The 25,881-nt window shown below is 41.3% G+C and overlaps 2 protein-coding genes across 4 annotated transcripts; one reads left to right on the plus strand and one right to left on the minus strand.

Moving 5' to 3' along the window:
* The first annotated feature begins 2,368 nt into the window (after positions 1-2,368).
* szrd1 (SUZ RNA binding domain containing 1) lies at positions 2,369-7,464 on the plus strand. 2 transcript variants are annotated; one of them, XM_061074187.1, is made up of 4 exons: positions 2,369-2,483; positions 3,709-3,758; positions 4,756-5,016; positions 5,467-7,464. In XM_061074187.1, exons 1-4 carry the CDS (start codon positions 2,436-2,438, stop codon positions 5,576-5,578), a joined length of 471 nt encoding a protein of 156 aa, XP_060930170.1. In that variant the 5' UTR covers positions 2,369-2,435; the 3' UTR covers positions 5,579-7,464. The 2 variants fall into 2 exon arrangements, with proteins under 2 accessions (XP_060930170.1, XP_060930171.1); XM_061074188.1 differs by lacking the exon at positions 2,369-2,483 and adding an exon at positions 2,623-2,717.
* Positions 7,465-7,789: 325 nt separating this feature from the next.
* On the minus strand, positions 7,790-25,532 carry atp13a2 (ATPase cation transporting 13A2). Of its 2 annotated transcripts, none has more exons than XM_061075296.1 (29): positions 25,444-25,532; positions 21,841-21,917; positions 20,729-20,896; positions 19,940-19,998; positions 19,757-19,823; positions 19,593-19,672; positions 19,400-19,477; positions 19,239-19,308; positions 19,009-19,143; positions 18,849-18,915; positions 18,004-18,135; positions 17,546-17,707; positions 16,154-16,264; positions 15,907-15,953; positions 15,633-15,821; positions 15,345-15,551; positions 14,309-14,419; positions 13,875-14,031; positions 13,509-13,620; positions 13,278-13,402; positions 11,955-12,133; positions 11,478-11,570; positions 11,260-11,339; positions 10,734-10,886; positions 10,524-10,620; positions 9,735-9,958; positions 9,431-9,582; positions 9,125-9,297; positions 7,790-8,137 (listed from the first exon to the last, which is right to left on the minus strand). In XM_061075296.1, the coding sequence occupies exons 1-29, from the start codon at positions 25,454-25,456 to the stop codon at positions 7,970-7,972; spliced, it is 3,486 nt and encodes a 1,161-aa protein (XP_060931279.1). In that variant the 5' UTR covers positions 25,457-25,532; the 3' UTR covers positions 7,790-7,969. The 2 variants fall into 2 exon arrangements, with proteins under 2 accessions (XP_060931279.1, XP_060931280.1); XM_061075297.1 differs by lacking the exon at positions 25,444-25,532 and adding an exon at positions 22,600-22,809.
* Positions 25,533-25,881: the final 349 nt, after the last annotated feature.

Genomic DNA, 25,881 nt, shown 5'->3' on the forward strand with positions numbered 1-25,881 from the left:
CAACACGTCTGATTGATGAAACTGATTTGTTCTGCAATGAAAGCTCACGTTTGGATTTCAAATAAATCTACTACTTTTCTTTGATGCCTTTTATTTTTCCACACAAGGTCTGATCTATATTTGCCGCTAAGGGTGTCCACTGAAATTGTGGACAAATGGAGTTGGATCTTCAGAGTTTGTTCTTTACCTTATGGCCTTAATCTGAGTTATTAAACAACTTATTACAAAGAAAACTTAAAAGGATAATTCCAATGTTCTATGTAATGGACCTTTGATCTGTGAGGATGATTTCCTGTCTCTGTGCACCCTGAAAGCAGAACTGTGTCCTATAAAAACAGCTGCATACACCTTCATTCAAACTAAAATTAACATTCATTCTCTGCGGAAGAATCCAAGTATTTATATTTTTGTCATAAGTAGAAAAGGGCCTGATTCTTTACCAACACCCATCACCAATATGTGCCACAGTAATACAATGGTATTCTTATAATCGCCTTAATTTCCTAACGTATATATCCTTTGATGGGTCACTGGGGAGCAGGTGCCAGTCCCAGCTGATATTGGGCGAGAGACAGGGTACACCCCTGACACAAGGAGACACACATACCTATGGACCTATGGACCTATGGTCTATTTAGTGTCCCAAATAACCCAACCTCAATCTGCATGTCCTTGGACTGTGGGAACATTTGGCCCTTGTTTTAAGTAAAATAAGGAAATTATACAAGAAATACAAGTGTTATTAATTCTACTGGCAATGTGCCTATAGGCAAATTATATATTCATTGTAGAAATAGTCTTTCTAGCAGACACTGAACATCTAACAGACGTGGTGTTTTCATGTTCGTTATTTTGTACAGGTAAAACTAAGGTCGATTCCAGGATGGCAGAGGAAAGGGAGTGGAGGTGAAGGTCTTCTTTAAAGACCAGCAAGCAGGTTCAATTCAAACACTGATCTCTGGTCATCTCTCTGATCTGTACACTGCAACCAGCATTAAATAATGAAACAGAATCATCTCTGACATGTATATCACTTAGGTCTTTGAGTACATTTTGATATCAGTCAGCGTCAGCTGACTGATATCAAATTTGCAACATACATGAAAGGAAAAAACATAACAACATAAATATTCAGAAACATAGATTAACATTTCATATTCTGTCCCAAAAGGAGTAGTTAGATTCAACAGGCTTGTCTTGTTCTTTACCGCCCTGGATCTGCCCCGTGCATCTAAATTGTACCCATACTGCATCCTTCCATCAAGTTTCATGAAATCTCTTCTTGTGTAATCTTGCTCCCAAACACATAGAATCAAATCTGTATGAGAGGGTTTAATTTGATGCACACATAATTCCAGTAGTAATAAAGTCTGACGGAGCTATACTGTGCTGCCCTCATGTGTCCAAACAGAAAAAAGTATTTCCTCAAAAGAGCTAACACAGAAACTGCTTGAGACAACAAACGGCGGTGATGCTCCAGCAGCTGCCATCAGGTCACTGATATGGTGGTTAGTGAACAAAGAGAGAGAACGTTAACTGGCTACAATATTTACACTCACAGGATCATCTTTCATGTACTGTTAACATATAAAACATATTTTCAAACACAGCAGTGGATTTATGATGATTTTGCAGACCCATAATAAGCAACACAGGCACATGTGTAGTTTGAAGATCTTCTGTATGCCCATTCAGACATTTCTCCACTGACCTAAAACTGAGAAGAAAGTTTAGAAAAAATAAATTCCTGCCCTGATCTTAATATTGTCATCCTGAAAATGATTTAACAGATATAAAAATCCAAGAGAAGGGACAACAAAAAGAAACAAGTTAGAAAGCATTAATACACACACACACACACACACACACACACACACACACACACACACACACACACACAAACACAAATGACTGATAATCCTTCTGCACTTTCTCTATAAAGCTGAGCCCTAACCCCATACAAAAATATACTTATAAAAGAAAACATACATGGACCATATAAAGTAAACACCAATAATAATCAAATATTGAGAACAAGTCATGATAATTAACACAAACTAATAAATATCTCCTACATCTGCTCTGCCCAGTTAAGATAAAATGTTAAAGTGACACATTACTTTTGCAATGTTTTTTCTTCATTCTCCTCATTTGATTATTCTATAATAATTATTTGTGTCGTGATGTTGGGTCAGAATAAATCCCCTTTTTGTCTATGTTGCAGATCACTCCGCTGGTTCCTTGACGTATACGCGTGATCAGCTGGTTGGAGGAGGGGGGGGAAATCCGTCAGTGTGAGGTCACGGGCCGCCGACAGCCGGGGGGCGGGTCGCTGCGAGCAGGAGCAAGCCGGGAGGAGTGAGGGGAAGTCGGGAGGAGTCAGGGGCGAACGGCCGCCTCCTCCGCCGCCACAGCGTGTCTGAGCAAAATGAAACATGGATGAGGAGGTCGCAGAAAGTTGGGAGCAAGCGGCGGACAGTGGGGTAAATACCGCAGAGCACCGGGCAGCTCCCCATCAGGCTTCCGGTCGCCATGTTGTCCACTTTGTTTCCACTCGGGCGCTTTCTGAGGTTCTGTGACGTTTATTTTCCGCGTTCGCGACTCCCACGGGCCAACAATGTGGCTAATGCTAATGCTAGCTCTGCGAAACTTGGTGAGCTAACGTCAAGTAGCCGGCGAGCGAGACGGGTTCAACCCCAAACAGCCGCGGGAGGAGTGTGAGTTCTGCCTGACGTCACACGAGGTGGCGTGGATGAGCCCGTTTAACGTCTCTGAACAACACACACAAGAGCTGGGTGAAGTTAGCGTCTGGCTAGTGGAAATGCTAAGGCGTCAGCTAATGCTAGGCTAACTGGGGAGTACATGGCTAACGTGGAAAAACTGTCAGTTGGATATTGATTCTCTAACCGCCCCGACACAGGATCGTCCTCTACAGCCGCATTCCGCTGTGAGAACATTAAGATGTAGAACTGTTATTTGAGTTGTTATGTGGAAAATTGTTTCATGGAAATCCGACCGAGCGGCTGCCGACGTCTCTCAGCCCCGCGGATCACTGTGAGAAGTCCACATGTTGTGAGGGAGATGAGTAACTTCACAGGATCGTTTTCACTTATCAGAGTTTAACATGGATCCTGACTCAACCTGCTCATATTGAAGTGCGAGCAGGCGGGATGTCGGCGTGCTGAACTAACTTGTTGGCTTCCGGTTGTGTTACGAGGCCATGTAGCTGGTGGACAACCCGATCGGCCCTGTTAACAACTCGTAGCAGAGCAGCGGGGTAGTGCACCCCCCCAGGTAACATTCCGTTAGGCACTCGCAGTCGTGGCGGTGGTCTGGCAGACCATCACCAGCTCACGACGCCAAACAACGTGGCTCTGAGAAGAATTGAACGTCATCAGCTAGCCCCCCCTCGAGGGCCTGATCACTAATCTGTGACTTTGGTTAGTTAGTGGGAAACGTGAATAACAAGCAGCCTCAGCGAACCCCTTCTTAGAAAGTTTCTGTGTCAACATCTGCAGGATAGTGTTGGCGAGCTGAGCGGGTCAGCCCCCCCCACACATGTATAAATAGCTCGTAACTGAATCCGGCTCTTCCATTCGCTCAACTACTTGCCTCATACCTGCAGAACGTTTTTTCGCATCCACACTCAACGTGAGCTGGTTGTTGTTTCCACGAATACATGTCTGAGTTGTTTTCTCACTCCCACAGGAAATGGAAAAACGGTTAGAAGAGAAGCTAAGGATCAGCCAAGCAGAAAGGTAAACCCACAGTTGTAATGCTTTTAAAGGTTTAATTCGACCTTTCTTTCAAAACTACTGTGTTGCTTATGATAAGTTTATTTCTCAAGTTTTTAAACAATACAATTTGTAGATAGATAGATAATCCGCAACACACACGTTAGGAAAAAACACTTCTAACCCTATTCTTAAATAAATCATCACACAAAGTCATATAACTCCACTCTCCCTCTAGTGTCCAACCAGCCACTTCATCGCCTTAGTCTCCGTGTCTTCTTATGTGCATCATAATGCTTTCCATTCATCTTCTGGTTTTCTGTACCTCTCATAAAAGATGTCTTTGTACATCTTATCAAACGGGTTTTTCATCTGTTTGATGACTTCCCTCGGCCCATTCCATAAAATGTTTCTGACTTGCCTTTATAAGTACCTACCTGACCACACACTAAGACTTTTTACAAACTCCTATGAGACACTCTTCAGGTCACTATGCATGTGATCTCTGAGGAACTAATAATGCACTGGTTCATTTATATGGCTGGTACCGACTTTATTAGGTATATAGGATATTAGTCTGACTTGACAGGTGGATGTAACAGTCTCCAGTTACATTCATGAATTCCCAGTTTTAGCCTCACAGTGATTCCTGTCCTCATAACTTAAAAATGTACACAAAAGTTTCATGCTGAGTAATGTGCAGTTTTTTCCTCAATGGAAACACTGGTAAATGATTCTGTATTGATACTGTACCTTAAGTTGAGGTATTTGTATTTGGAGGGCAATCAATTTGATTGTTGCATCCCCATTCATCATAAATATATTTTTGTAAATTGTTAAAATAAGCTTATTAAAGAACACATACTAACTATTCCTTTACCACATTTTATATCGATGAGCAAGAACAGACTGAATCACTCCTGAATGTGTTGGGTTTCTTTCACATGTCTTTTGGTCATGTATGTATCTTCTAAGCTACTGACTCCCTGTCTTTAATGATATGATCTTGTCCTCCCTCCAGTGAGTCCAGTTACAATTCTCCGCTAAAGACAACCATGATGATACAGGACGACTCTCAACCAGCGGTGCCCCCACCTCAGATACGCATTTTGAAGCGGCCGACAAATAACGGGGCCCTGGGATCCCCCTCGAATCAGAACCGACCGACACCGCAGGTCAAGTCTCTGGCTCAGCGAGAGGCGGAGTACGCAGAGGCAAGGAAGAGAATCCTGGGCAGCGCCTGTCCAGAGGAGACGCCTCAAGACAAGCCCAACACTGACAGGTAACATTCACCAATACTGACTGGCTGAGAACTGAGAACTTGCTAGGTGGCAGTACTAAACAGACACAATGCCATCCTATACTCTGATTTCATAGCAGTTTTTTTGTATTTACCATTAGATTTGGCATTTATTAAAAAAATGATGTCAGTGATCACATTTATAATACAATTATTATAAAAACAGCTGTTTTCCTAAGTGAAAAACTATGTAAACACCTATGGGCATAAATAAGGCCAATTATGTTAGCAACACATGCTAACAATCAGCTAAAACTCTTTAAAATGTCTTTAAATGCAGTTCTGAAGCTAACTGTCCTAAAACCAAGATGGAGCTCTGTAACTAATGAGAGACTGCAGGGATCCTTGAATTCATGAGCACTTTCTCTGGCTGCTGGCATTTGGAAAAGACTGCTGTCTCTAATTAATTCCCGTTTCCTCTCTTTCTGACAGGCCAGGACGCAATAACTCTACAATGCCTTTAGAGGACACCCGATCAACCAATCACACAGTCCGACAGCCAGCCGGCCCAGACGGCAGCCACGGCTTCCGACAGCACAGATAAGTCAGCCATCGAGAGGAGAAAGATCAGGGGCCTCCTGCGAGCAAAGACACATTGAATTCTTAAACTTCCTTCAGTTCTATGATATCCGAGGAGCAGTGAATTACAGAGGGGCACTGCTGCTCCACTCCTCCCACCAGCAGCCGTGTGGAGCTGCCAGGGAGCGAGGAACTCCAGGAGGAAGTCAAACATGCTCTTTTCTCTCTCCCAATCCCCTATTTGACACTGTGATTATGGACATCTTCTGGACCCACTGTGATGATCCCTTTAAGAGACGCCTCTCGCCTCCATCTCGCTCCTCCTCCAGTGCCAGGCGGCTCCTTCTCAGGATGCCTGCAAGGCAGCAGCAAAGACTTTACAGGAGACGTGATGGGCCATAGCAAAATGAGATGAGCTGGTACTTGTGCAGCAGCTTCTCCCCAGCAATAATACCACACATCCCATCTCAAACTATTAGTGTTTTTAGTTTTTCAGATGTTGGTTCACAATTTTTTAAAAATCTTTTTAAGGAAGACCAAGTGCAGATTAAAGTATTTAATTATTATTCACCACAAAAACAGCGATTATGAAAATAAACAGCAGTAGCTGCAGTTGGTATTGAATAGACAGCATTCAAAGTTTCGCAATTTGTGTTAAAATGATGTAAAATGCCACATTGAGGTTTTTACACACTTTGAACGCAGAGTCCAGGGCTGCAGCTTGTGGCGTCAGATCTCCCACAGTGAACTCTCCCCTAATGCTGAGTATTTAAGTGCTACCTATTCAGTAACCAAGCTGTTAGCATTATCAGTGCACCCCTTATGTGTATATTGCCATTTGTTTTTAAAAAACTGAGGGTGAGGGTCATGTGTGTCTAGTTGTATGTCTGACATGTTATGTTTACGGTTTTTGTTTTTTAATTAAGCTTTACAGCTGTCTTCTTTTGACTGTCACTTCATTATTTCTATTTAAAAGTAAAAGCAAAAAAAAAAGATTGTGGATTTAGGTCCATTTTTAAGTAGCTTCTCTGCCCTTTTGTATGAGATTGCAGCAATGTCAGCAGTATTTTAATCAAAATGAACCAAAAGCCCATTTAAAAATCAACCTGTACATGTCCCAGGTAAATCGGATGTCATTATTTGAAGGTGTTGTTGGCAGCAAGTCAAGGGAGGTTCAGGCGGGGGAAACTAATTCACTGCTGTACTTCAATGGCCGCTCTTCCGATCGCGTCCTTCACTGACGTACAGTATGTAGGAACTCAGGTGCAAGTGATTGAGACTGAATGAATGAAATTAACGAAGATTGTATTTTTCCAGCAGGTTTGATTGCGCAAAAAGCAAATGTCCATATTTGAGTTTGGGTCAGCACTTTGTTGGAAGAAGTGCTCTGTTAACTTGAAACAATGTTCACTTCCCAAGATGAATGTTTTATTTTTGTCTCAAGTGTTGGCATCTTGATCACAGCATGAAACGGTAACACCCACTTTGCTCTCGTGTTCAGCACCTGATGGTCCACTCCTCAAATGTAGACACAGCTGGATGTGAACCAGAGAAGTAGCAGTTAGCTCACTTTCCGCTGTGCCCCGACAGACATGACAAGTTTTTCCACATTTACTTGTACAAATGGAGAGATCTCTATAAAGCCATATTCAACGATGCACATCATCAGTAGAACAGTAATAAGAATGGTTGAATTCAGCGTGTGCCTCCTGTATCATGTCTTTACTTTGCGGTTGTTTATTTTTATTAGGGTAGTAGAAAGTGAATATATTTGAGGGAGAATTCACGATCCTGTTCAAGAGATTTTTAGATGAGGAAGTCTAGCAGGAGACAGACATGTCCAGCTGAGCTCTGAGTGAGAACACAAACTGCCTGTAAATACTGATTTAATAAAATGATTTGCCAAAAAAATCTCTGCTGCATGTTGTGATGCTTGCTCTTTAAAGTAGTAGTAGTACATGTAGTGGATCCATGCCTGGTGTTATTGCTGACAGAATCCGGTTTACAAATTTACAAATCTTTTTAAAAACTACTCACCAACTAGTCTGGGAATAAAACAGAAATCAACTAACAACTAAAACCAGAACTATACCCGTAGAGGTGAGGTGAGAGATAATATATATGGTTTTGGTAGCATGACCCTTTATTTACAACATGCAAACCAATCAGTGAAGTCTACTAATAATCACAACAACCATTGATTGGAATAATGAACACAATTCAACACACTGTGGTATAAATAGATAAAAATAGTTTTTATTAAGAGGTAAACACAACTTTGCATTGTTGGTGAAATTGTAGTTGCAGCTCAGACATCGCTGCTGAATGCACTTATTGTAGGTCGCTTTGGATAAAAGTGTCAGCTAAATGAAATGAACATTTCTAATGAACGTCAAGTTATCTATCAGAGGGGATGCTAGGAAAAGCGGATGAGTGTGTCATCTGTGGGAAACAGTGTCTGATTAAGGGGCGGCCATGATGGCGAGTTAGACAGGAGAAGGTTCAGACGCTTGTAAGGTTTCTTGGACGGACGCTTCCGACGCAGCAGCCGAAGACAATTCAGGAGACCCAGGTCAACCAGCACCTGGATGAAGATAAACAGTAAATGTACAGTTAACAAGGGCTTCGGTGCCATAGAGGCATCCATCATGAGTTCATTTGTTACTGGTGCATAAACAATGAACCTTTTTACAGATATTTTAACTTGTCAGACCCTGGACTTATGGAGCCGATACCAATGTAAAACAGGAGAAAAAACATGCTCGATACCAATAAATATTAAAATTAGGAAATGTTTCCTAAGATGTTGCTATGTAACCTTAATGACTAAGAAATGTAATTGAGGCTTGATATTTTATAGTTTAGCCACAAACCGATTTTCAGATTTTGATAAAAAGGCTCTGCTCTTTAAGGTGGTGCTGGAAAACTCAGACGGAACATGGCGTGGGTGGGAGGGTTTCTATTTGAAACATGTGACCAAAGGAACATTTGTATGCAAATTATGTTACCTCAGCAGATAATTGGCTCCATCACATAAATACATTTTTCTTTAAAAAGTAGAAATTTCCATAGACAGATAAGACACGACCAGGCCTGAAACACTGAATCCGGCCAAGACACAATTTTATTAGAAAAAGAGGAGCGCATGTTGTGAGTCCAGGATTGACACTTTATTGATCCATAGGCCATCACCACCCCCTTTCCTCCATACTTAAAGAGGTTCAGGATATTATCCATTTAATTATTTAAGTTTAAATGTAAAGTGTTTTGTTGCCAGGTATGCTACCAATCTCTTAACACAGAAACTCTAAATCTCTAAACCATGAACAAACATTAACATTAGAGTGTATCAAGTAACAACTACAACAAAAAGTGTCATAGATCTTAATGTTCAGGAGGATAGAAGATCACTCATGGAAAAAGCAAGCAGCACTGTAACCTTAAAACGCTATCTATAAATGTGAATCTGGAATGATGAACTCTGAGGAAGTTCTTACTGGGGGAAGCAGAATACAGTGGCAGACACGGGGTTGAAGACAACAATCCTCAAAAGTGTCCCAACCACACTCACCTCCACAATGAAACAGATGAGGAAGTTGAGAGCAGCCACAGCGACGAGAAGCATTTTGTAGTTCATGTCCGGGATGGTGTACAGTGACATTAGGTAGGCAGCCTCATGCCCAGGGTGCAACACCAGCCAGGACATCACGGAGAGGAGGGTGATCACAAGACAGAGGAAGATCGCTGCCAATATGAGATGAAACAAAAATTGATTAGTTTTTCATTATATTCACATTATATTTGATTAACCAATTTTTGGCCCTGCTCAGAACACACACCCTTTCAACCCTCCTGATGCTTCTTACTGATGACTCACCATTGTAGTAGAGAGGTTTTTTGTGGGGGTAGCCCTTTGTGACCACCACAGCCATGATGATGTACTGGAAACCAGACAAAGCAAACACACTGGTGTCCTCCATGTTGGGTAGGTTGTCTTTTCCGACCACTGTTGAGTTGAGTGGGATAAACCTAAAATGATACAACAGGTTTGTGTACAGATTTGTATAAAAATAATTTGTAAACAGGATTCTTATTTTTTCCTAAACCTGAGACGGTTGATAAGGAAAAATGTTTTATTCGAATGTTCTGGTGGGATATAAAAACAACCTCTTTCTACTGACCAGTCCTGTGAGGTGGTGATGAAGAGTGCGGCCAGCTGACCCAGGATGATCAGGCAGCTGTGGATGAAGAGGCTGCCGAGGACGGGCAGGGCCATGAGGTTGGCTGTGGGTCTGATCGGATGCAGCTGGTTGCTGGGGCCCCCTTTTCCCATCACCACGGCCAGAGTGGTCACCAAAACAATGTCAAAGAACAGGAACTGCAGGTCAGCCACAGATGTGTCCACCTGGACAAACACAAGAAGAAGTTACATGTTAAAAGGTCTGCTCACCCTGTCGCTGGAACGTGCACAGTTACAGCTGAAATCACTGATATTATGACAAGGTCTGATGGAAAAATGTGGCCTTGTCTACACTGCTGCTGATATTTGTCTGAACAAGTATTTTTCCCTCAGTTTCCAAAAAAGTTGTCTCTGCCCACACAACCTTTGAATTACGTAATATTTATGTTCTAGACTAGAACACAAACATTTCTAGAAACGCACAAGCAAGCATTCCAGACCAGTAGGTGGCGTCTCGATCAAAAATCTGTCACCCAAAACAACTTGCTCTAACAAGTCCCCACCTTTGGTAGTTCCATTGCTCCCTCGTATCAAACTGGGCAGTGGGCCAACACACTAAACTGTATTTGTTATGTGTGTTGTTTTATTCCGCAGGCCAAATCAGAATTTGTCTGGTACTGTGATGTTTTTTCAGTGTCTCGTGTCAGATCAGTAATCTGCTGATCCAAGTTGTGGCGGACCTGAGCAGAGAAACATGGTTGCTTCGACAGTGAGGGCTGCTGCTACTCACTGTGTGAAGGATGAGGACGGAGCAGAACTGGATGAGGCTGTACAGGCCCATGAATCTGAAGAGACAGAAGGACGTGACCAGAGAACACCGGCCCTCTCTGCAGAGACAAGAAGCCAAAACTTGTTGTTAATTCTCACACTAAAGATACTGAACCACAAACATCGAGAGGTATGTTGGGTTTCCAAGAAGTCGTCACCAACACTTCCTCACCTGATGAGCAGCGGCACACAGCTGATGTTTTCGGTTCTGGAAGTGAAAGGTGAAGCAATCGAAGCTTCGGCTTCAGACAAGGACACCCCCACATCCGCAGCTCTCAGGGCTCCACAGTCATTGGCCCCGTCCCCACACATGCCCACCCGGTAGCTGCAGTAACAGAAGAGGAGCAATATAAATTCACTAAGAGCTGGTGTCTTATTCAAAGTCAGGTAATAGAGCATTAGTGTTTGCCACAGTGAGATGTCACTGACATAATGGGGCCTGATTGTTTTTCTACAGTGGCTTTAGTATTAAACAAAAAGAAGTGTCTACATATTACATACTCTGTTCTTAATTCAGTTTTAAATGAATACAATTGCAGTTTTTGCTCATCAATCAACACCTAATAAACATGACATTACATTAACTTTTTTTCATAAAAAATCATAAACACATCCTGCAATAACTTGTGATCATCCTGCTAGCCTTAATTACTCTCATGACTTGTTTGCATTAAACTGTTGATGATGTTTGAACTCACTCTAGGTTCTGCAGCTCCTTCACCAGATGGGTTTTCTGGTCAGGAGTCATGCGTGCAAATACTGTAGTTCGCATCAAAACCTGAAAAGCCGGCACATCAAGACAAAGTAGAGTTAGGTCTTTGTTTTGACCAAACTATAATGTAACTTCATCTTTCTTCAGGTCACAGCTTGGCTCATGTTCAGAATATTTCTGCTAGGATTACACATCTTACATTACCTTTGGCAAATACTCCGGGAAGTGGTCACGAAGCGCAGCAAAGGACTTGCCATTAATTGCCAAGTGATAACCAGACCCCCCTTGGTGCAGGCCCTGAGAGGAGAGGTAAGAACATCAGTAACAGGAACTAAAATTCATCCCGACAGTATAAAAACACAAGTTATGATTGTGGTTTTATGTGCTAATGAGACAACTCCTTAATTATCCAATATGAAAAAGCGGATAAGTATAAACTGATTTCCACAGTTTGGCCACTGAGGAAAAGACCATGATTCCTCCTCAGTCTGACAAGAAGATGAAGGTCATCCACTCTAACATTCATCACAGAGAAGCATAGTTGTGGCTACAGTCAAAACTGCCAGGGACAGAAAGTCAGAAAGAGAGACCTATGGTCCCTGATTCTTCCCAGATGCTGACAACTGTCTCAAACAGCATGAGGACCAGTGTGTTGCAGTGTTGAGTCTGAGCAGGACTGACCCATGTGTTGATCTCTACTGAGATTTCTGAAACAGTTGTCACATCCTCTTCCAGGGTGAACTTCAGCGTGGGCATGGACTGGGCAGTAAGAGGGGTGGCATTGACGAAAATCACCCTCTCATCAGATCCCACCATCCGGCAGCTTTTTGCTACATTTACTGCTGTCAAAATATTGTCACCTGTGTGGACAAAACATAATGATCAATACAAAAGAAGTTATATGTAATTGGGAAACAATAGTAATATATATATATTAGAGCTGTCAAACGATTAAAATATTTAATCGCGATTAATCGCATTTTGTCATAGTTAACTCGCGAATAATCGCAATTAATCGCAAATTTGTATCTATTCTGAATGTTCCTTCATTTATTATTTTTCCATAATTTTACTTTCGTTTTAATGCTCTTATCAACATGGAAACATTGCCAAACAGGGCGGTACAAAATAAAATTATAAAGTGCACATTTCAGGTAAACAAGGACTCAGCCTATAGTGCAGTTAAACCATGGCTTAATATTTTCTTTTTTTTCCAAGTTTGCTGTGAACATAGCAGTCAGTCCTCTTATTTCAGAAACAATGAACCATAACAGTTAGGTTACCAATAAAAGGTAAGTCTACTACTTCTTTGCTTTCAGCTAGGTACTCAAACAGACAAGCAACAAAATAACAAACAAACAAAATACACAGGCAAGTGTCGGCCTACTTTGAAATAAATGAAACACAGAACTTTGTAGGGCTATTTGAGTCTTCCCCTTATTTGTGGAAAATGTATGAAATAAGAAGTACCCTATTTTTAAATAAATAAAAACATATAGCTGCAGCCTAATAGTGTAACGGACTGGGTTTATGTTTATGTTTGGTTTTGACGTATGCTCAGTAAAACACTGTTGAAGGAGCGCTCTGATGTCTGACGGTCAGTGAAGGGGTCTGGGTGGGACATGTGACTGTTTGGACCAATAGGATGGGGGGATCGGGGATCAATGAGGAAGTGAAGTGTTGATGTCTGCAGTGACGGAGTAACAGCGAGAGGTGCACATGTTCGTGTAGAGGAAAATACCAGTTACTAAACCGCGAAGAAGTTGCGTGTCCTGTGGGACGCTACAATAGCTTTAAAATATATATTTTAGGTGGCGAAATATTAAAACAAAAAGCGAGAGCAGGTCAGACTGGAGGGGAACACAGATACTGAAGCTGCAGCTGCAGCTCTGCTTTAACTCGAGTTAAAAAAATTTACGGCTATAATGGCCCTAATATATATATGTATAGTATAACTTCATATCTTAAAAAATAGTATCCTCTGAGTAACAGAATTTCTCCTACCAGTGACCATGACGCTGCGAAGATGTGCCTGTCTCAGGATGTTAATTGCAATGGCACTGTCCGGCTTCACCAAGTTCTTCATCATTAGAAAACCCAAGAACTGCACGTCCTTCTCTACCTCCTCTCTGTGGACAGACACAAGGGACTCAACACACAGCTCATCTGTTATTGCTTAAAGAAAGCAAATACAAATGTCTCTGAAGAAGCCAGACATACAGACTGGGCTCTCACCGTTTAATGGTGCTTGGGTCAGTGTTGTCATCCAAGGGTTTATAGCCAAGTGCAAGAACCCTGAGACCTTCACTGGAGAAGCTGCGTAGTTGGCTGGAGAACTGCTCCGGCACTATAAACAGAAAGAATCTTATTGAACATAAATGTCACAGAAAAAATAAAGACACAAAGGAAGTGTATTGCTATACTCTTCATTTAGAGAAAGCCTGTTTGCTATTGATGATAAATTATTAAAATGCTGTATTACAGTTCTCTATATATATTTACACTTTAAAATGACGAGTTCACTTAAACATGAGAAGTAAAACATTTAGTAAGGATCTCACTTAAAGCTTATTTAGTTATTGTTAATATAAGGTTTCTGACCTGTTTCTGCTCGACAGAGGCTCACCACCATCTCAGGGGATCCTTTAATGAAGGCGAATGCTGAGTGACCCCCCCCGACCACAGTGACCACACTCATCCTCTGCAGCGCCGAGGAGAAAGGAAATCGCTGAACAAGAGCCACCGCCTCACTGGTGGACTGAACAATAAAAAGGAAAGAAAAGAGAAGAGAAAAGGCTTTGCATAACTGAAAACTTTTAGTTTTAAATATTTCCGTGGACCACGAACAATACACATGCCAAGTGTGAAGCTGATAAGATGAACAGTTATTGAGCTATGCAAACTAATTATAGACAGTTTTCTGGAATTATTAGATGGACGGAACAATCAATGCATGTAAAACAGTGTTACAGTGATAAGTGTTTGTTCACTTCAGTAACACATAACTCCCAATTGTTGATGTCAGGGACACTCACTGTTCCTTGAGCTTGGAGCTGTAGAGTCGGAGGTCTCATAACACCCAAAACTTTGTAGCCTCCAAACTCTGCATCCAGCACCTTCTCATCTCCCTCAGACTCCTCGAGGGTCTGGAAATTATACAAAAATACAGATGTTTAATAATGTTACATGGAAATTAGCTGTGAGAAGAAATGTCACAGTACGAATTGGGGAAATGAATCGCCTGAAGAGTGCAAAATCGTAAAATGTTTTTTATTATGTCCCAGAGGTGTGAACAGGAAGCAAACTTTAAAAGCATTGTTTAAACGGAATAAGGAAATCGTGTTTTTTCAATTTTTGGGGATTTGTGAGATTTCAATTTTTGTAAATTGCTAATTTGGTGTAGAATTGAAAATAAAAATTGTCAAGTGTCAAACCTCAATTATGTTGTAGTACTGACAACATGTGTTTGTAGCACCGACTATCCAAAATGAACAATTGTGCAAAAGCTGGCATTAAAGAAACACTATGCATTGTTTTTACCTTAAAATAGCAGCTTCAATATTGCTTTAATGGTACATCGACTTCAAAGAGGGTGAATGATGCTGCTCCTCACACTAAATACTTGTTTTAGCATGTTTATGTAGCTTTAGTGATCAGGTACAATCTCCAGTAAGCAGTAGTGCAGTGGGACCATAAACAGTTAGAGCTCCAGGCAACAGATGGAGTTTTTTCTCGATATGCAAACTGCATTATCAGACACGGAGCCTGACAGAATCAATCACTATGTGTGGCTGCAGAGGGCATGTTGCTCAGTAAAAGTTTCCATAGCGTTTCTTCAAATGTCTGATTAGATTCAATGTCTTCATGGTCACTTAATGGTTTTCCAGTTATACATTTAGGCAACATTCTTGAACTGCTCATCATCTTTAGACCCTTTTATTTTGTAATTGTCACCAAAATGTATAGTTCATTACAGGAATATTACTAGCAAAGACAGTTATTCTATGCAAACTGTTATTTAAAGCCTTCAAATGATATCCAGTAAATAATAAGAGCTTTGCACTATAATACCCAATCAGTGGACTCAACCATCTTGAGCTCCAGAGGGTCTCCAATGGGCTGCCCTTGCATCAGAGTCACAGTATGACAGCAGGCCAGGCCTGAGAGCATGGGCCCTGGGGCCAGGAGTCTGGGTTCTGGGACCAGCTCTGAGAAACTGGATGGTCCCCCCTCCATCACTCCCCACACATCCAGACCCTCTTCCGTGAGAGTTCCTGTCTGATAACAAGAAAAATCCAACTGATGCCATGACAGTTCTCCACATACACAGTAAACTTCAGTCGATGGATTCATCCTCACCTTGTCAAAGCAAAAGAGGGAGACCTTGCCACAGACATTAATGCGAGGTGGACTAATGCAGAAGATGCCCTGTTTCTTCAGTCTTCGCTGGGCGTAGATGGTGCCAGTGGTGATGGCAGCAGGAAGGGCAGGAGGCACTGCAATGGTCACTATATCCAGGCACCTGACCACTAAAAACCCCCAAGACACCTAAACACGGATCACAAGTCAGTGACATCACATTATTTGTTGTTGTCGTAAAATAAAGATACAGTCTATTGTAGCGTACACTTACATTGGCTTTGTAGAGGACCACAAAGTTGTAAATGGTGCCAATAAAAGCTGAAACAGAGGGGGACAATGCAGTTTTTTTTTTTTATTAATGTACATTAAACGTTTGGTCAAAGGATTGAAATAAAAAAACTGGGAAATTCAGCTGCCGAGTTGCTTGTTCTTTTAATTGCACATGTTATTACAGTTACATTTAACTTTTTCCTTCATTCTTGAAACATAATGAATCAAGCTGCTATTAAAGTTCTTACCCAAAAAGCCCAAAATGAGCAGGAATTTAGTAGCATCTTGGTAGAAGCGGAAGCTGATTGGCTGAGGATACAAAATGGAGCTGACCAGGTTTCCCTTGGCTGTGAAAAACCCTGAGGATGAGAGAGAACACAGAAAACCGGTTTTACTTCTAGAAGAGGTCCTACGAAACAAGGAGGCTGGGGCTGTGGCCACAGAAGATGTGAAACTGCCTCAGACTACTGTTAAGAAACATGAGGCAAATTTGAGTGGAGAGGAAGTGATACTATATTAAATGAAGTCTCCCATGGAAAGGATTCAACAGCTTTTACGAAAATTTAAACTAAGATTGATAGTCTGTTCGGTCAGAACCTATTGAGAAACTTGATATTAGTCATCGAGAGGTCAGCAGACCTGGTATTGACATCTGTCCTGAGTAATCGGATCACAATTGCTCAGCGCAAAGTACAGGTCTCAGATTTTCTGGGACACATGTGGCCACATTCTTTTCACTGTATGAATGCAAATGTATCCTTGGCAAATATGAGGAACAGCCTACCCAGCTGGTGACCTCTGACCCAGCGCAGGGTCACAATCAATTAAAACGGTTTTACGCTTCGCAGAGTCCATCATTCAATTGTTTGTTGCCACAACACCAACACTGATCCCCACATGAGGATTGATACTTATTCCAATTCTTAGCAGAACTGCATGCTGTGTATTTCTCACTCTCTCACTAATGCTGACACACACACCTAAACAATGTCAGCTGACACACCAGTAAGCTCAGACTGGGTGAAAACCACATTTGGTCTTCGTGAACCCAAATGACATGTTTGATTGTTTGCATATAGAAATGGGGAAAGTGAGAAGTGCTCACAACAGACACAATTTATTGCCAAGTGTGAACAAACTACTTTTTTTGTAATCTGATCTCAGAGGACAGCTGTTAATACCAGGTCTGATTTGGGCTTCCAAAGCTCAAAGTGTTTAATATGCAGTTCTGACAACCATTTTGATTATAGTTCCTTCCTTATAAATCATTTGCAAAGCTGATTTCTTTGAACATTTTGAAACAACAATTGTTCTCATGAATGCTTCTTTTATCAATATCCCATTGTTTCCTGCCTTTTTTAAGCCATATTACTGCCCCCTGTTGATAAGTAGAATAACAAGATAGCAGCAGCAGGATTGTATAAAGCATGATCTGCAAGCGTGTCAGACTTCATGTGTAAGAGACGACACAATATTGCCCCACTCATAAAAACGTTGCTCCCTAGCGTTACTAGTGGCCAAACACTCACCAAAGGTCATTTAACCTAATGAACAATGGCCACTAAATTATATACGTTTGAACCAGTAACTGATATCTCACTAAAACATTACGGCCTCAGGTCATCAGTTTCACTACTCACCAGTGCTCGTCACCACAGCAATAGCACCGCCACTTCCCACCCGGCCACCTTTGGCCTGAATGAGCTGGGTACCACAGAAGAGTGTGTGTCTGCGCTCAGTCTCGGAGCTGTACCTTCCCTCACCGGCCGGCAGCGGGGTCTTTAGCACCGGGATACTTTCACCTTGACACAGAGACAGATCCCAGGTTCATACACCAGTAGATTCTGCATCAGTTAATGACATTTATAAATAAATCCCAAGCACAGAATGAAAACTGACAACTGACAACACTCAAGCAAAGTGAAACTATTCTGTAAAAGTAAAGTTACTGTGTGATTTCTGAAAGAGTTTCAAGGGCCTAGTTGTTAGAGGAGAAAGTGAACACAAAGAGGAGAAAATTATCTTATATCTGAAGTTATAAAACATAGTGGCTCCAGTTATATTCTGCCTGATGGTGGCGTTCAGGGTTGATGATCACCTGTGAGCATGCTCTCGTTCACCAGACACTCCCCAGCCAGCAGGGCAGCATCACATGGAAGCAGCAAACCTTCCTGAGGGATGATTAAACAGTCGCCGGGGACCAGCTCCACCGAGCTCACATGCTCCTCCACTGAGAAACACAAAATAGAGATAATGTCCTTGTAGAGAGTTCTGGATTTAATGCAGAATGACTGGGCAGAACGCTGATTCATCCCCTGGCCCAGCTCAGGTTGAAAAGAGAGCTAGAACAAATATGGATGTGTTGATAATTGTACTTTTGTTTTTGAGGATAAAGTTTGTTGTGCTGTTGAACTGTAAAGCATCATGTTAAACATATCTCATACCCAAACTGACAACTGTATCTCAGAGATAATTCTGATAGAACACCTGAAGTTCTACTTCAAACTTTCATTACTGAGGAAACGAGAACTAAAACAGTAGTGGTTCAAGGTGCAACTACATACCAGCTATTACTGTCTAACATCTAAAACATCACCTGGTACAGTGTCAGTTAACCAATCAAAGCAAACTATGGTTATTATTATATGAAGCCAGGTTACGAACAGAATTCCTTAAATCCTTGGTAGATGCAAAGGTCCCCCTCATGTGCAATAGATTCTTAGGGACAGGTACACAGACTAGAGAGTGAAAGACAAGTTCTCGCACACGAGAGAAAACTACGTTGATACCTCTTGCAGGTTCGCACTGCAGCTGAAACGGAGGTCTGACTGTCTGCATGCTAAGTAACTTTATGGACGACAGCACAATGACCCTAAATAAACAGCCATATCCACACGCATCATTTTCTGAAACAAGAATTTGACATGCAAGATTTGCGCTCACCTCCGGTGTTTCTGCGTATGGTAACAATTGTGATTAACTGGGCCATGTTGTGAAGTATGAGGCTTTGCTGTGGGGTAAGGTAGCATAACATTCATATACTTCATATTAACAATAAAAACTATAACTAATAATCATATTAAGTATTCCACAGGAGACTCACCTTACGAGTCTCATAAAGACAGATGCTGATAGAGAGAATGGATAACACTAAAATACATATGGCGTAGTAATAATAATCGTCACACATCCAGAGGATGATACTGAAGAACTGGAACACATAGAAAGGGTTGAGGACCTGAAGAAGCAGATAGAGAGCGAGAGACAATACTTATATTTTGAATAAAATACTTTGCACCAAAAAATCTGTAAAAGAAGGGATTTCCATCTCACCTCCTCAAACAGCAATTCTATATAAGGTTTCACAGGCACATCAATAAGGTTGGACCCATAAATGCGTCTCCTGAAATAATTCATGTTGTGTTACTACTCAGCAGTGTCCAATGAGATTGAGAACAACCCCCCGATTTCTCCATCTGTGCAGCTCTTCCTACCTGCAGCTCTGCTCCAGGGGGCTCAGGCCCTTTTGGAAGCCATACAGGTCCTTGCAGGTCCAGCCCTCATTAAGGACACTGCAGACAAAGATGGAAATGCTGGTTAGTATTTTCTAGAGTTGAATTTAACTGAAGCCATCAATGTCAAGCATTTCTCTTTCTCTCTGTGTTTCCTCTTTTCCTGTTTCAATACCTAACACGAAGGAAAGTTCCCTTCTTGTCCAGCCAGACGTAGCGCAGCCCTTCAAACAGGTAGTAGCGTAGCAGCGTTTTCTGTAACATGAAAGGAGAAATATCAATCTGGGAGAGAAGAACACGCTGCACTTTAATTCTGAAAAACACACGCTTGATCCTTACCTCCTCCTGGTACAGCTGAGCTGTATCTCTCCAGTCAGTGACCTCGTGCTCTCCCAACAACTCCAAACTAAATGGGAAAAACATGACGTAATTAACAGTTAACCCTGTTATTCAGATTCATTTAATGCATTGTGATGAGAGGCTGAAGATGATGCTGTCAGAGAACAGAAACATGGAGCTAACCTGCCATCCTCCAGCTCCTCTGTAAGGACATCCACGACATGCTGCTTGCCAAAAATGTCCTGAGGGGTTAAAGGTACATAAATGTCTGTGAGAGCTGGAAACAAGGCACTGACCAACCAAGAGAGCAAGCATCTCATGCAGCTTGTGCTGTAGTGAGACAAAAACATGCTTCAGACACAGTCCCTTTTTCCTTCTGGCACTAACATCTACGTTGGGTGATTAGACGTCATTAGAGAGAGAGATCTAGAGCATAGCGTGAACCAAGTCACAGATCAAATAATCTTCAGATTTGAATCCACATTTCAATGAGCACGTATGTATCAAAGAGATGGTAGACAAATAAACACAATAACAACAACACTACATATGAGATATGTTATATATTTTTAACGCAAACCTTTCAAATTAAAGCTGGTAATTTTTTTCTTCATTATATACAAGTACACAGTGTTTTCTGTGTAATTTAAATCTGTAACAGCATTTCTGGAAACTGAAACTCATCATCTTCTTCTTTCAAAGGTGGATTAGTACTTAAAATGAAGATGACATTCACCCACAAAATGTAATTAGATTACTACATAGACTGGACTGAGAAACTAACAATTCAGAGCATGTTTTATAACAGAGAGGACAGCTCAGTCTAATCATTTATGACCAGGCTTCATCCACCAGGGGCCTGAATGCATGAACAACGAACATGTGGGACAAAGTGACTCGCAGGTGAGGTGCAAGTCAAATCTAGACAAACGTAGGATCTGTAGTATTAACAGAAGTATTATATTTACTCACTCTTATTAGCAGAACATGTGCTAAAGCCAGAGGGCAGGAGCTGCAGCGTGCGAGGATGCCGAGCCGTGGGCGCCAGTGGATCACGATGTAGAGCAAACCCAAGGTCAGCACGGCAGCCAGGTGAAACATGCACACCCGCCAGCGCACAAACTTATACCCCTGGACGTCCTGGTGAGGAAAGGAAGTCAGACAGTCCATTCAGACTCAAACAGCGTTTCAGATTCAGAGTTAAAAAGGTACATTTCCATAGACCTGTTAGCATATCAGCTCACGTGTTACATGATAAATAAAAAATACTGCCTCAAGCCAGATTTGAGCAGCGACACAACACACAAAATTATGGTTCTTGTGTCTGTTTACATATAAAAGGTGATGTAGACTTCTCTGCGGATCTGCAGGTGGCGGGAGTCAGTGGAAGCTTTCACAACACATCAGACAAACAAATCGCCATAACTTTAGTTTTTTTCATTTCAAATTGCATTTTCTGTAGCTTTCTGTTTTTCTTGCCTTTTGACAAATTTTGTGTTGCTTCCATAAATAACAGTTTAACAGCTTAAACGAATAATCCTATGTCTTTGGTAGGAACAGAGGGAGCCAAGTCGTGGGCTGTTCCTTATAACTGTGCAAACATGCTGCTGCCCTTAAGCCAGACCACTGCCTCGGACGTGAACAGTGAGAACCAAGATTTCTGTTGCTGAGAAGGGAACGGGGGTCTTCTCATTAATTACACTGACATGACATCATCCTGTGTAATGTTAACAATGCAGATAATTGACATTCGGTCTAGCAATGAAAGTATGTGTGCTGTTGAACCTAGTCCACACATGCAAAAAGGATTGATGGGATATCCAACATCTCTTAGCACCAAAATTAGATTTGCAAGTATTATAAATGCAGTTAAACCCAGAAAAAGAAAAAGCCAATACTCCTTTAACAAAAAATGATTCTCATCCAAATTTTACCCTATCATATCATCATGAAAGAGATTATTCACACATAAACCAGCCCCCTCCAAAAAGAACGATGAGCCGTTCCTTTGAGCGGCTCTTGGAAAGAAATGAAGTCATAGGATCCAACTCCTTTCAAAGGTTGAATCTCCCATCACTACTTACCATGTGCGAGTCAGGGGAGAGGAGGGGGTCCGGTGGACTGGGTGAGGGGAGTCCGCTCTGCGGCTCCGCCACACTTCCTACAAAACAAGTTTACGGGTCGTTAACATAAACCGTCCCTCTCATACAACACTTACATAAACCAGGAAGCACAACACACCTACTGAGTCAATATTGACACGGATGGCAAAGCTCTAGTTCAGAGATGCAAGCTTCTGTAGCCCATTTCGGATCATGTCAAACATATGAACTTTATGTTGAAGGAAAATGGAGGTGAACTCATTATTTATGTCGTCTGTGTTGTCAGACCACCATTAAACTTTACAGCACTACATTGATACTCTGTCAGTGTGGTTAAAACAGTAGTTTCATTGAAAAACTTCATGTAAAATAAATAAATGCAATGAAAGAATGTACAGATGGTTCATATTTGGAGTTTTTAGTATAATTCACTATACTATCAATTTTTTTGTGTCTTCATCTATCTGCTTGTAACACACACACACAAACACACAAACACACAAACACACACACACACACACACACACACACACACACACACACACACACACACACACACACTCAGCTCCAATAAAACATTATCTTTACAGGGTTATAAGGACAGTATATATGTCATGAAGTGTTGTTCGTTTGCCTGACGTTCTTGTTAATGCTTCTCATTAACTGTGTCGATGACCCAGGAGATAAAATGACGTAAAGTCCGGTGGTAAAGCCCGTTGTTCACATTAATCTAATACTCACTTCCGGTTCCAAAGACAATACAGAAACTGCACAAATCCCACTTCGTTCATGTCCGAACACTCAGGAGGAAGAACCTGAACTCAACATCAACACGACACCGCCAGTTTAAAATAAGTATATCCCAGAAAGGTTGACGTTATCTGGAGGATAAATGTCGGGGCAGAACTTTTATCTCCCGCTGCGGGTGAGACGCAACCTACGGTTCTTCTACTGCTCCTCCAACTTCTGTCTCTCACCTGAGAACAGCGCCCCCTGCGTTTCATGCCTGACACACGCCTGATGAGTACCTGCCAAATAGTGATCCAACACTAACTGATACACAGTGGAAAACTGACTTCAGTGAGCTGCAGTGTCATCTTAAAGACTTTAAACTGATGACAGGGCTGATGATAATGCTTATTTGGAAAGTCATACTTGCTTAAGATTACAGTATTACATCCAAGTATTAAAAAGTATTATTAGACAGACACAAATCAGAAACCATAGGATTGCTTAAAATCAAGTAGTTTAAATGTCATGCCTGATTACCCTCAAACACTCCTTTGTGATTATGTGATTGTTCGCCAACATAAAAATTTCACAAACACATGTATTAATAACCACAGACAAAGGTCAGTGTGTGTACAAGTTGTGAATCAGCTGCAGACATATATACAAACTGTGTAATGCAGCTTTAAAAGGCTGCACTATCACTCAATGAATACACGGCTGGTCAACAAACAAGTGTGGAAAGAAAAAGGCATTTACTGTCCTAAAATGTACAGGGTGTATAAAAACAGAGATGGAGGGTGATGGTATAAGATCCATGTCAGTTTGTTTAATCTGACAGGAGATGTAGCCACTCAGTATAGTTCAATACACTCTTTATCGTCAATACATATTTTAATATAAGAGTCATGTTTTTTGTAAAGGACACCATGTTTGTTCATATGCTTCACTTTTGTATTTACGTCATAACCTGCTGGTACTTGTTGTGCTGGATAGACATGAAGCCACACAGTACATTAACTGTTTCATCGGTTTTGTTATTGTGCACATGATTGAACTGAGTCAAGTGGAGTTTTATGGAGGATGAGTAATGCTGCATTCACATGCTCCTTTGACTCTACTATTCTCCGAACTGGGAGGTTGTTCCCCAGACTTGGGTGATGTTCATGTGTTTTTAGTGGAAACGACATCGATACTACAAAATAAAAAGATGTGTTGTATTTTATTTCTCAGAACCAGTTGATTCCATGTTTTTTAGGACTTGTTATCAGAGTGAATAAATACTCTCACAACATGGAAAACGATAAACCGTTACATCCTATAATTAGAAATGAAATGTTGGCTAAAACATTTTTAAGAAACCTTGCTTAATTAATTAAATTAAACATAATTAATCAAAAATATTCAATTATATTTACTTTTGTCTGCAATTTCCTGCATATATGTCAACTACTTTTTACTTTCCTGGTTGTTACGATTTGAGGGGTTGTTCGTGTGAATTCTTTCACTTTTCAGATTATGCCAACATCTCTTGAACTTTTCTAAAGCATATTATAGGTAGTCCCTATAAAATGTAGATTAATAAATTCGCCATTTGCTGTGCCAGATTACAACACACATTCACACTGCATGTGAATGAATCTGCTCACTGGTCATGACATGCACACATCTTTTGCTTTTGTATTGATAATATTGTTGCTTTTTTGTTCTTGTTATTATAATTGTGGCTTAACATTTTATTGTTAATACGATGACACTCATAGGTAGTCAATTATTTTCAACAAAATTTTGAAATAGTCTTCAAAATAAGCCTACTGGGTTTTCTGCTTCCCCCTACACTATTTATTATTACATCATTTTTCTGTGTTTTTTTATTTAATTGGTTTTAAATTTAAAAAAATCTAAATGACTTGGATTGAAGCCACCCCATGCACAGCAGCAAGTGTACTGTTAATGTATTTTAAATTTCAACTGGTTTCAAGTAACCAATTCATTCACATACCACACCTAAATGGACGCAGAGTCCAGGCATCAGCATTATGGAACTTTAAGTTACCCTTTGTCCCAGGCATCAATCAATAGCCCTGTGGTATTCCACAAGTAATTATCATGCATTTCAAAATAAGACTTTATGAGCCCTGCTCTGTTCAATGAGCAGAACAGATCAAGCTGGATTCAATCTGTTTCAGTTTCATCCTAAATATAACACTATTAACCCAAGTAAACTGTCTGGGTTGTCAAAAAAGGGAAATGACTTAGAACAGATGTGAAGACACAAGATAGTCATCTGAGCTGAGGATGCAAAAAAACATGTCCCCTACACACTCATCTGTTTGGTGTGTGGCTCTGTTAAATCCATGGTGTGTGACCGTTACATTTGTCATGGCAGCAAATGTCAAGATAAATAAGGGAAACACTTACACAAGTAGTGACATCTGCACCATACATGTCCTGACTGCAGACTGATCGATCCTGGACACTTCTCAGACACACATACTCACGTAGGACATTTGAGATCTGCTCTCCTATCAATACGTCTATATTGAGAGTATATCACATGACTGTGTATGGACAGCCTGATGTGTTGTGAAGGGTTTGAAGCATCAGTTCAGCCTCAGCTCTTAAACAGATCTCTATAAATGTTAACACTGGAGGTTGCTGAGTAATAAAGAAGAGTAGTAAGAGGAAGTGGAACCTTAAGTTTCCCTCTGTGAGCTGTTATCCGCTCGAACCCAAGACAGGTTGTTCAGAGCCTTCTTTAGCCAAATGTTAGCAAACACATCTGTGAGGCTTACAGGTTATTCAGCGTTTTTTGTGAATGAAACGGATCGTGAGCAAAGATTTGAACGCTCCTACCACGTGTGTCCATGTTCGTTGTCAGGACGGCTGCCTCCACATGATCCTGTTGTGTGAATCAGAAGCTTCTTCTTCACACTGAGCTGCTGAGAAACGATACGTCTGCCCCATAGAGGTCTGCCCGGTCTGTGAACTGCTCCTCTCTACGGAAAGACAGGGAGACCAAAACAGTCACAAGCGCGCCCACTTGTGGAGACACCACCAGGCTGATCAACATTCAGTCACTGATCAATTCAGTTTCCCGGGCGACACATCTGAGTGTTGCAGGCGTTTTGTGCATCACGGGAAGGATAAACACGTCACTTCCTGCGTCACGCAACGCTGGATCCGCACCACCAATCACGCAAGTGTAGACCACTAGGTGAACAATTTATGTAAATCGAAATAAAGTTTTTAGACGAGGCTTACCTCGTATTGCCACTAGGTGGTGCTATCACT

Source organism: Limanda limanda, chromosome 7 (genome assembly GCF_963576545.1).
Source record: "Limanda limanda chromosome 7, fLimLim1.1, whole genome shotgun sequence".
NCBI classification, from domain to species: domain Eukaryota; kingdom Metazoa; phylum Chordata; class Actinopteri; order Pleuronectiformes; family Pleuronectidae; genus Limanda; species Limanda limanda.

Bases quoted from the DNA above. Each gene is read 5' to 3' on its own strand.
- szrd1 (XM_061074187.1), top strand. From the start codon at position 2,436: ATGGATGAGGAGGTCGCAGAAAGTTGGGAGCAAGCGGCGGACAGTGGG. The intron at 2,484-3,708 runs GTAAATACCGCA...TCACTCCCACAG, and splicing joins AGCAAGCGGCGGACAGTGGG to GAAATGGAAAAACGGTTAGA. The intron at 5,017-5,466 runs GTAACATTCACC...TCTTTCTGACAG, and splicing joins GACAAGCCCAACACTGACAG to GCCAGGACGCAATAACTCTA.
- atp13a2 (XM_061075296.1), bottom strand. The intron at 13,403-13,508 runs GTGAGAGCCCAG...GTCTGTCCACAG, and splicing joins GACCCAAGCACCATTAAACG to AGAGGAGGTAGAGAAGGACG. The intron at 8,138-9,124 runs GTGAGTGTGGTT...ATCTTCATCCAG, and splicing joins TCATCTGTTTCATTGTGGAG to GTGCTGGTTGACCTGGGTCT.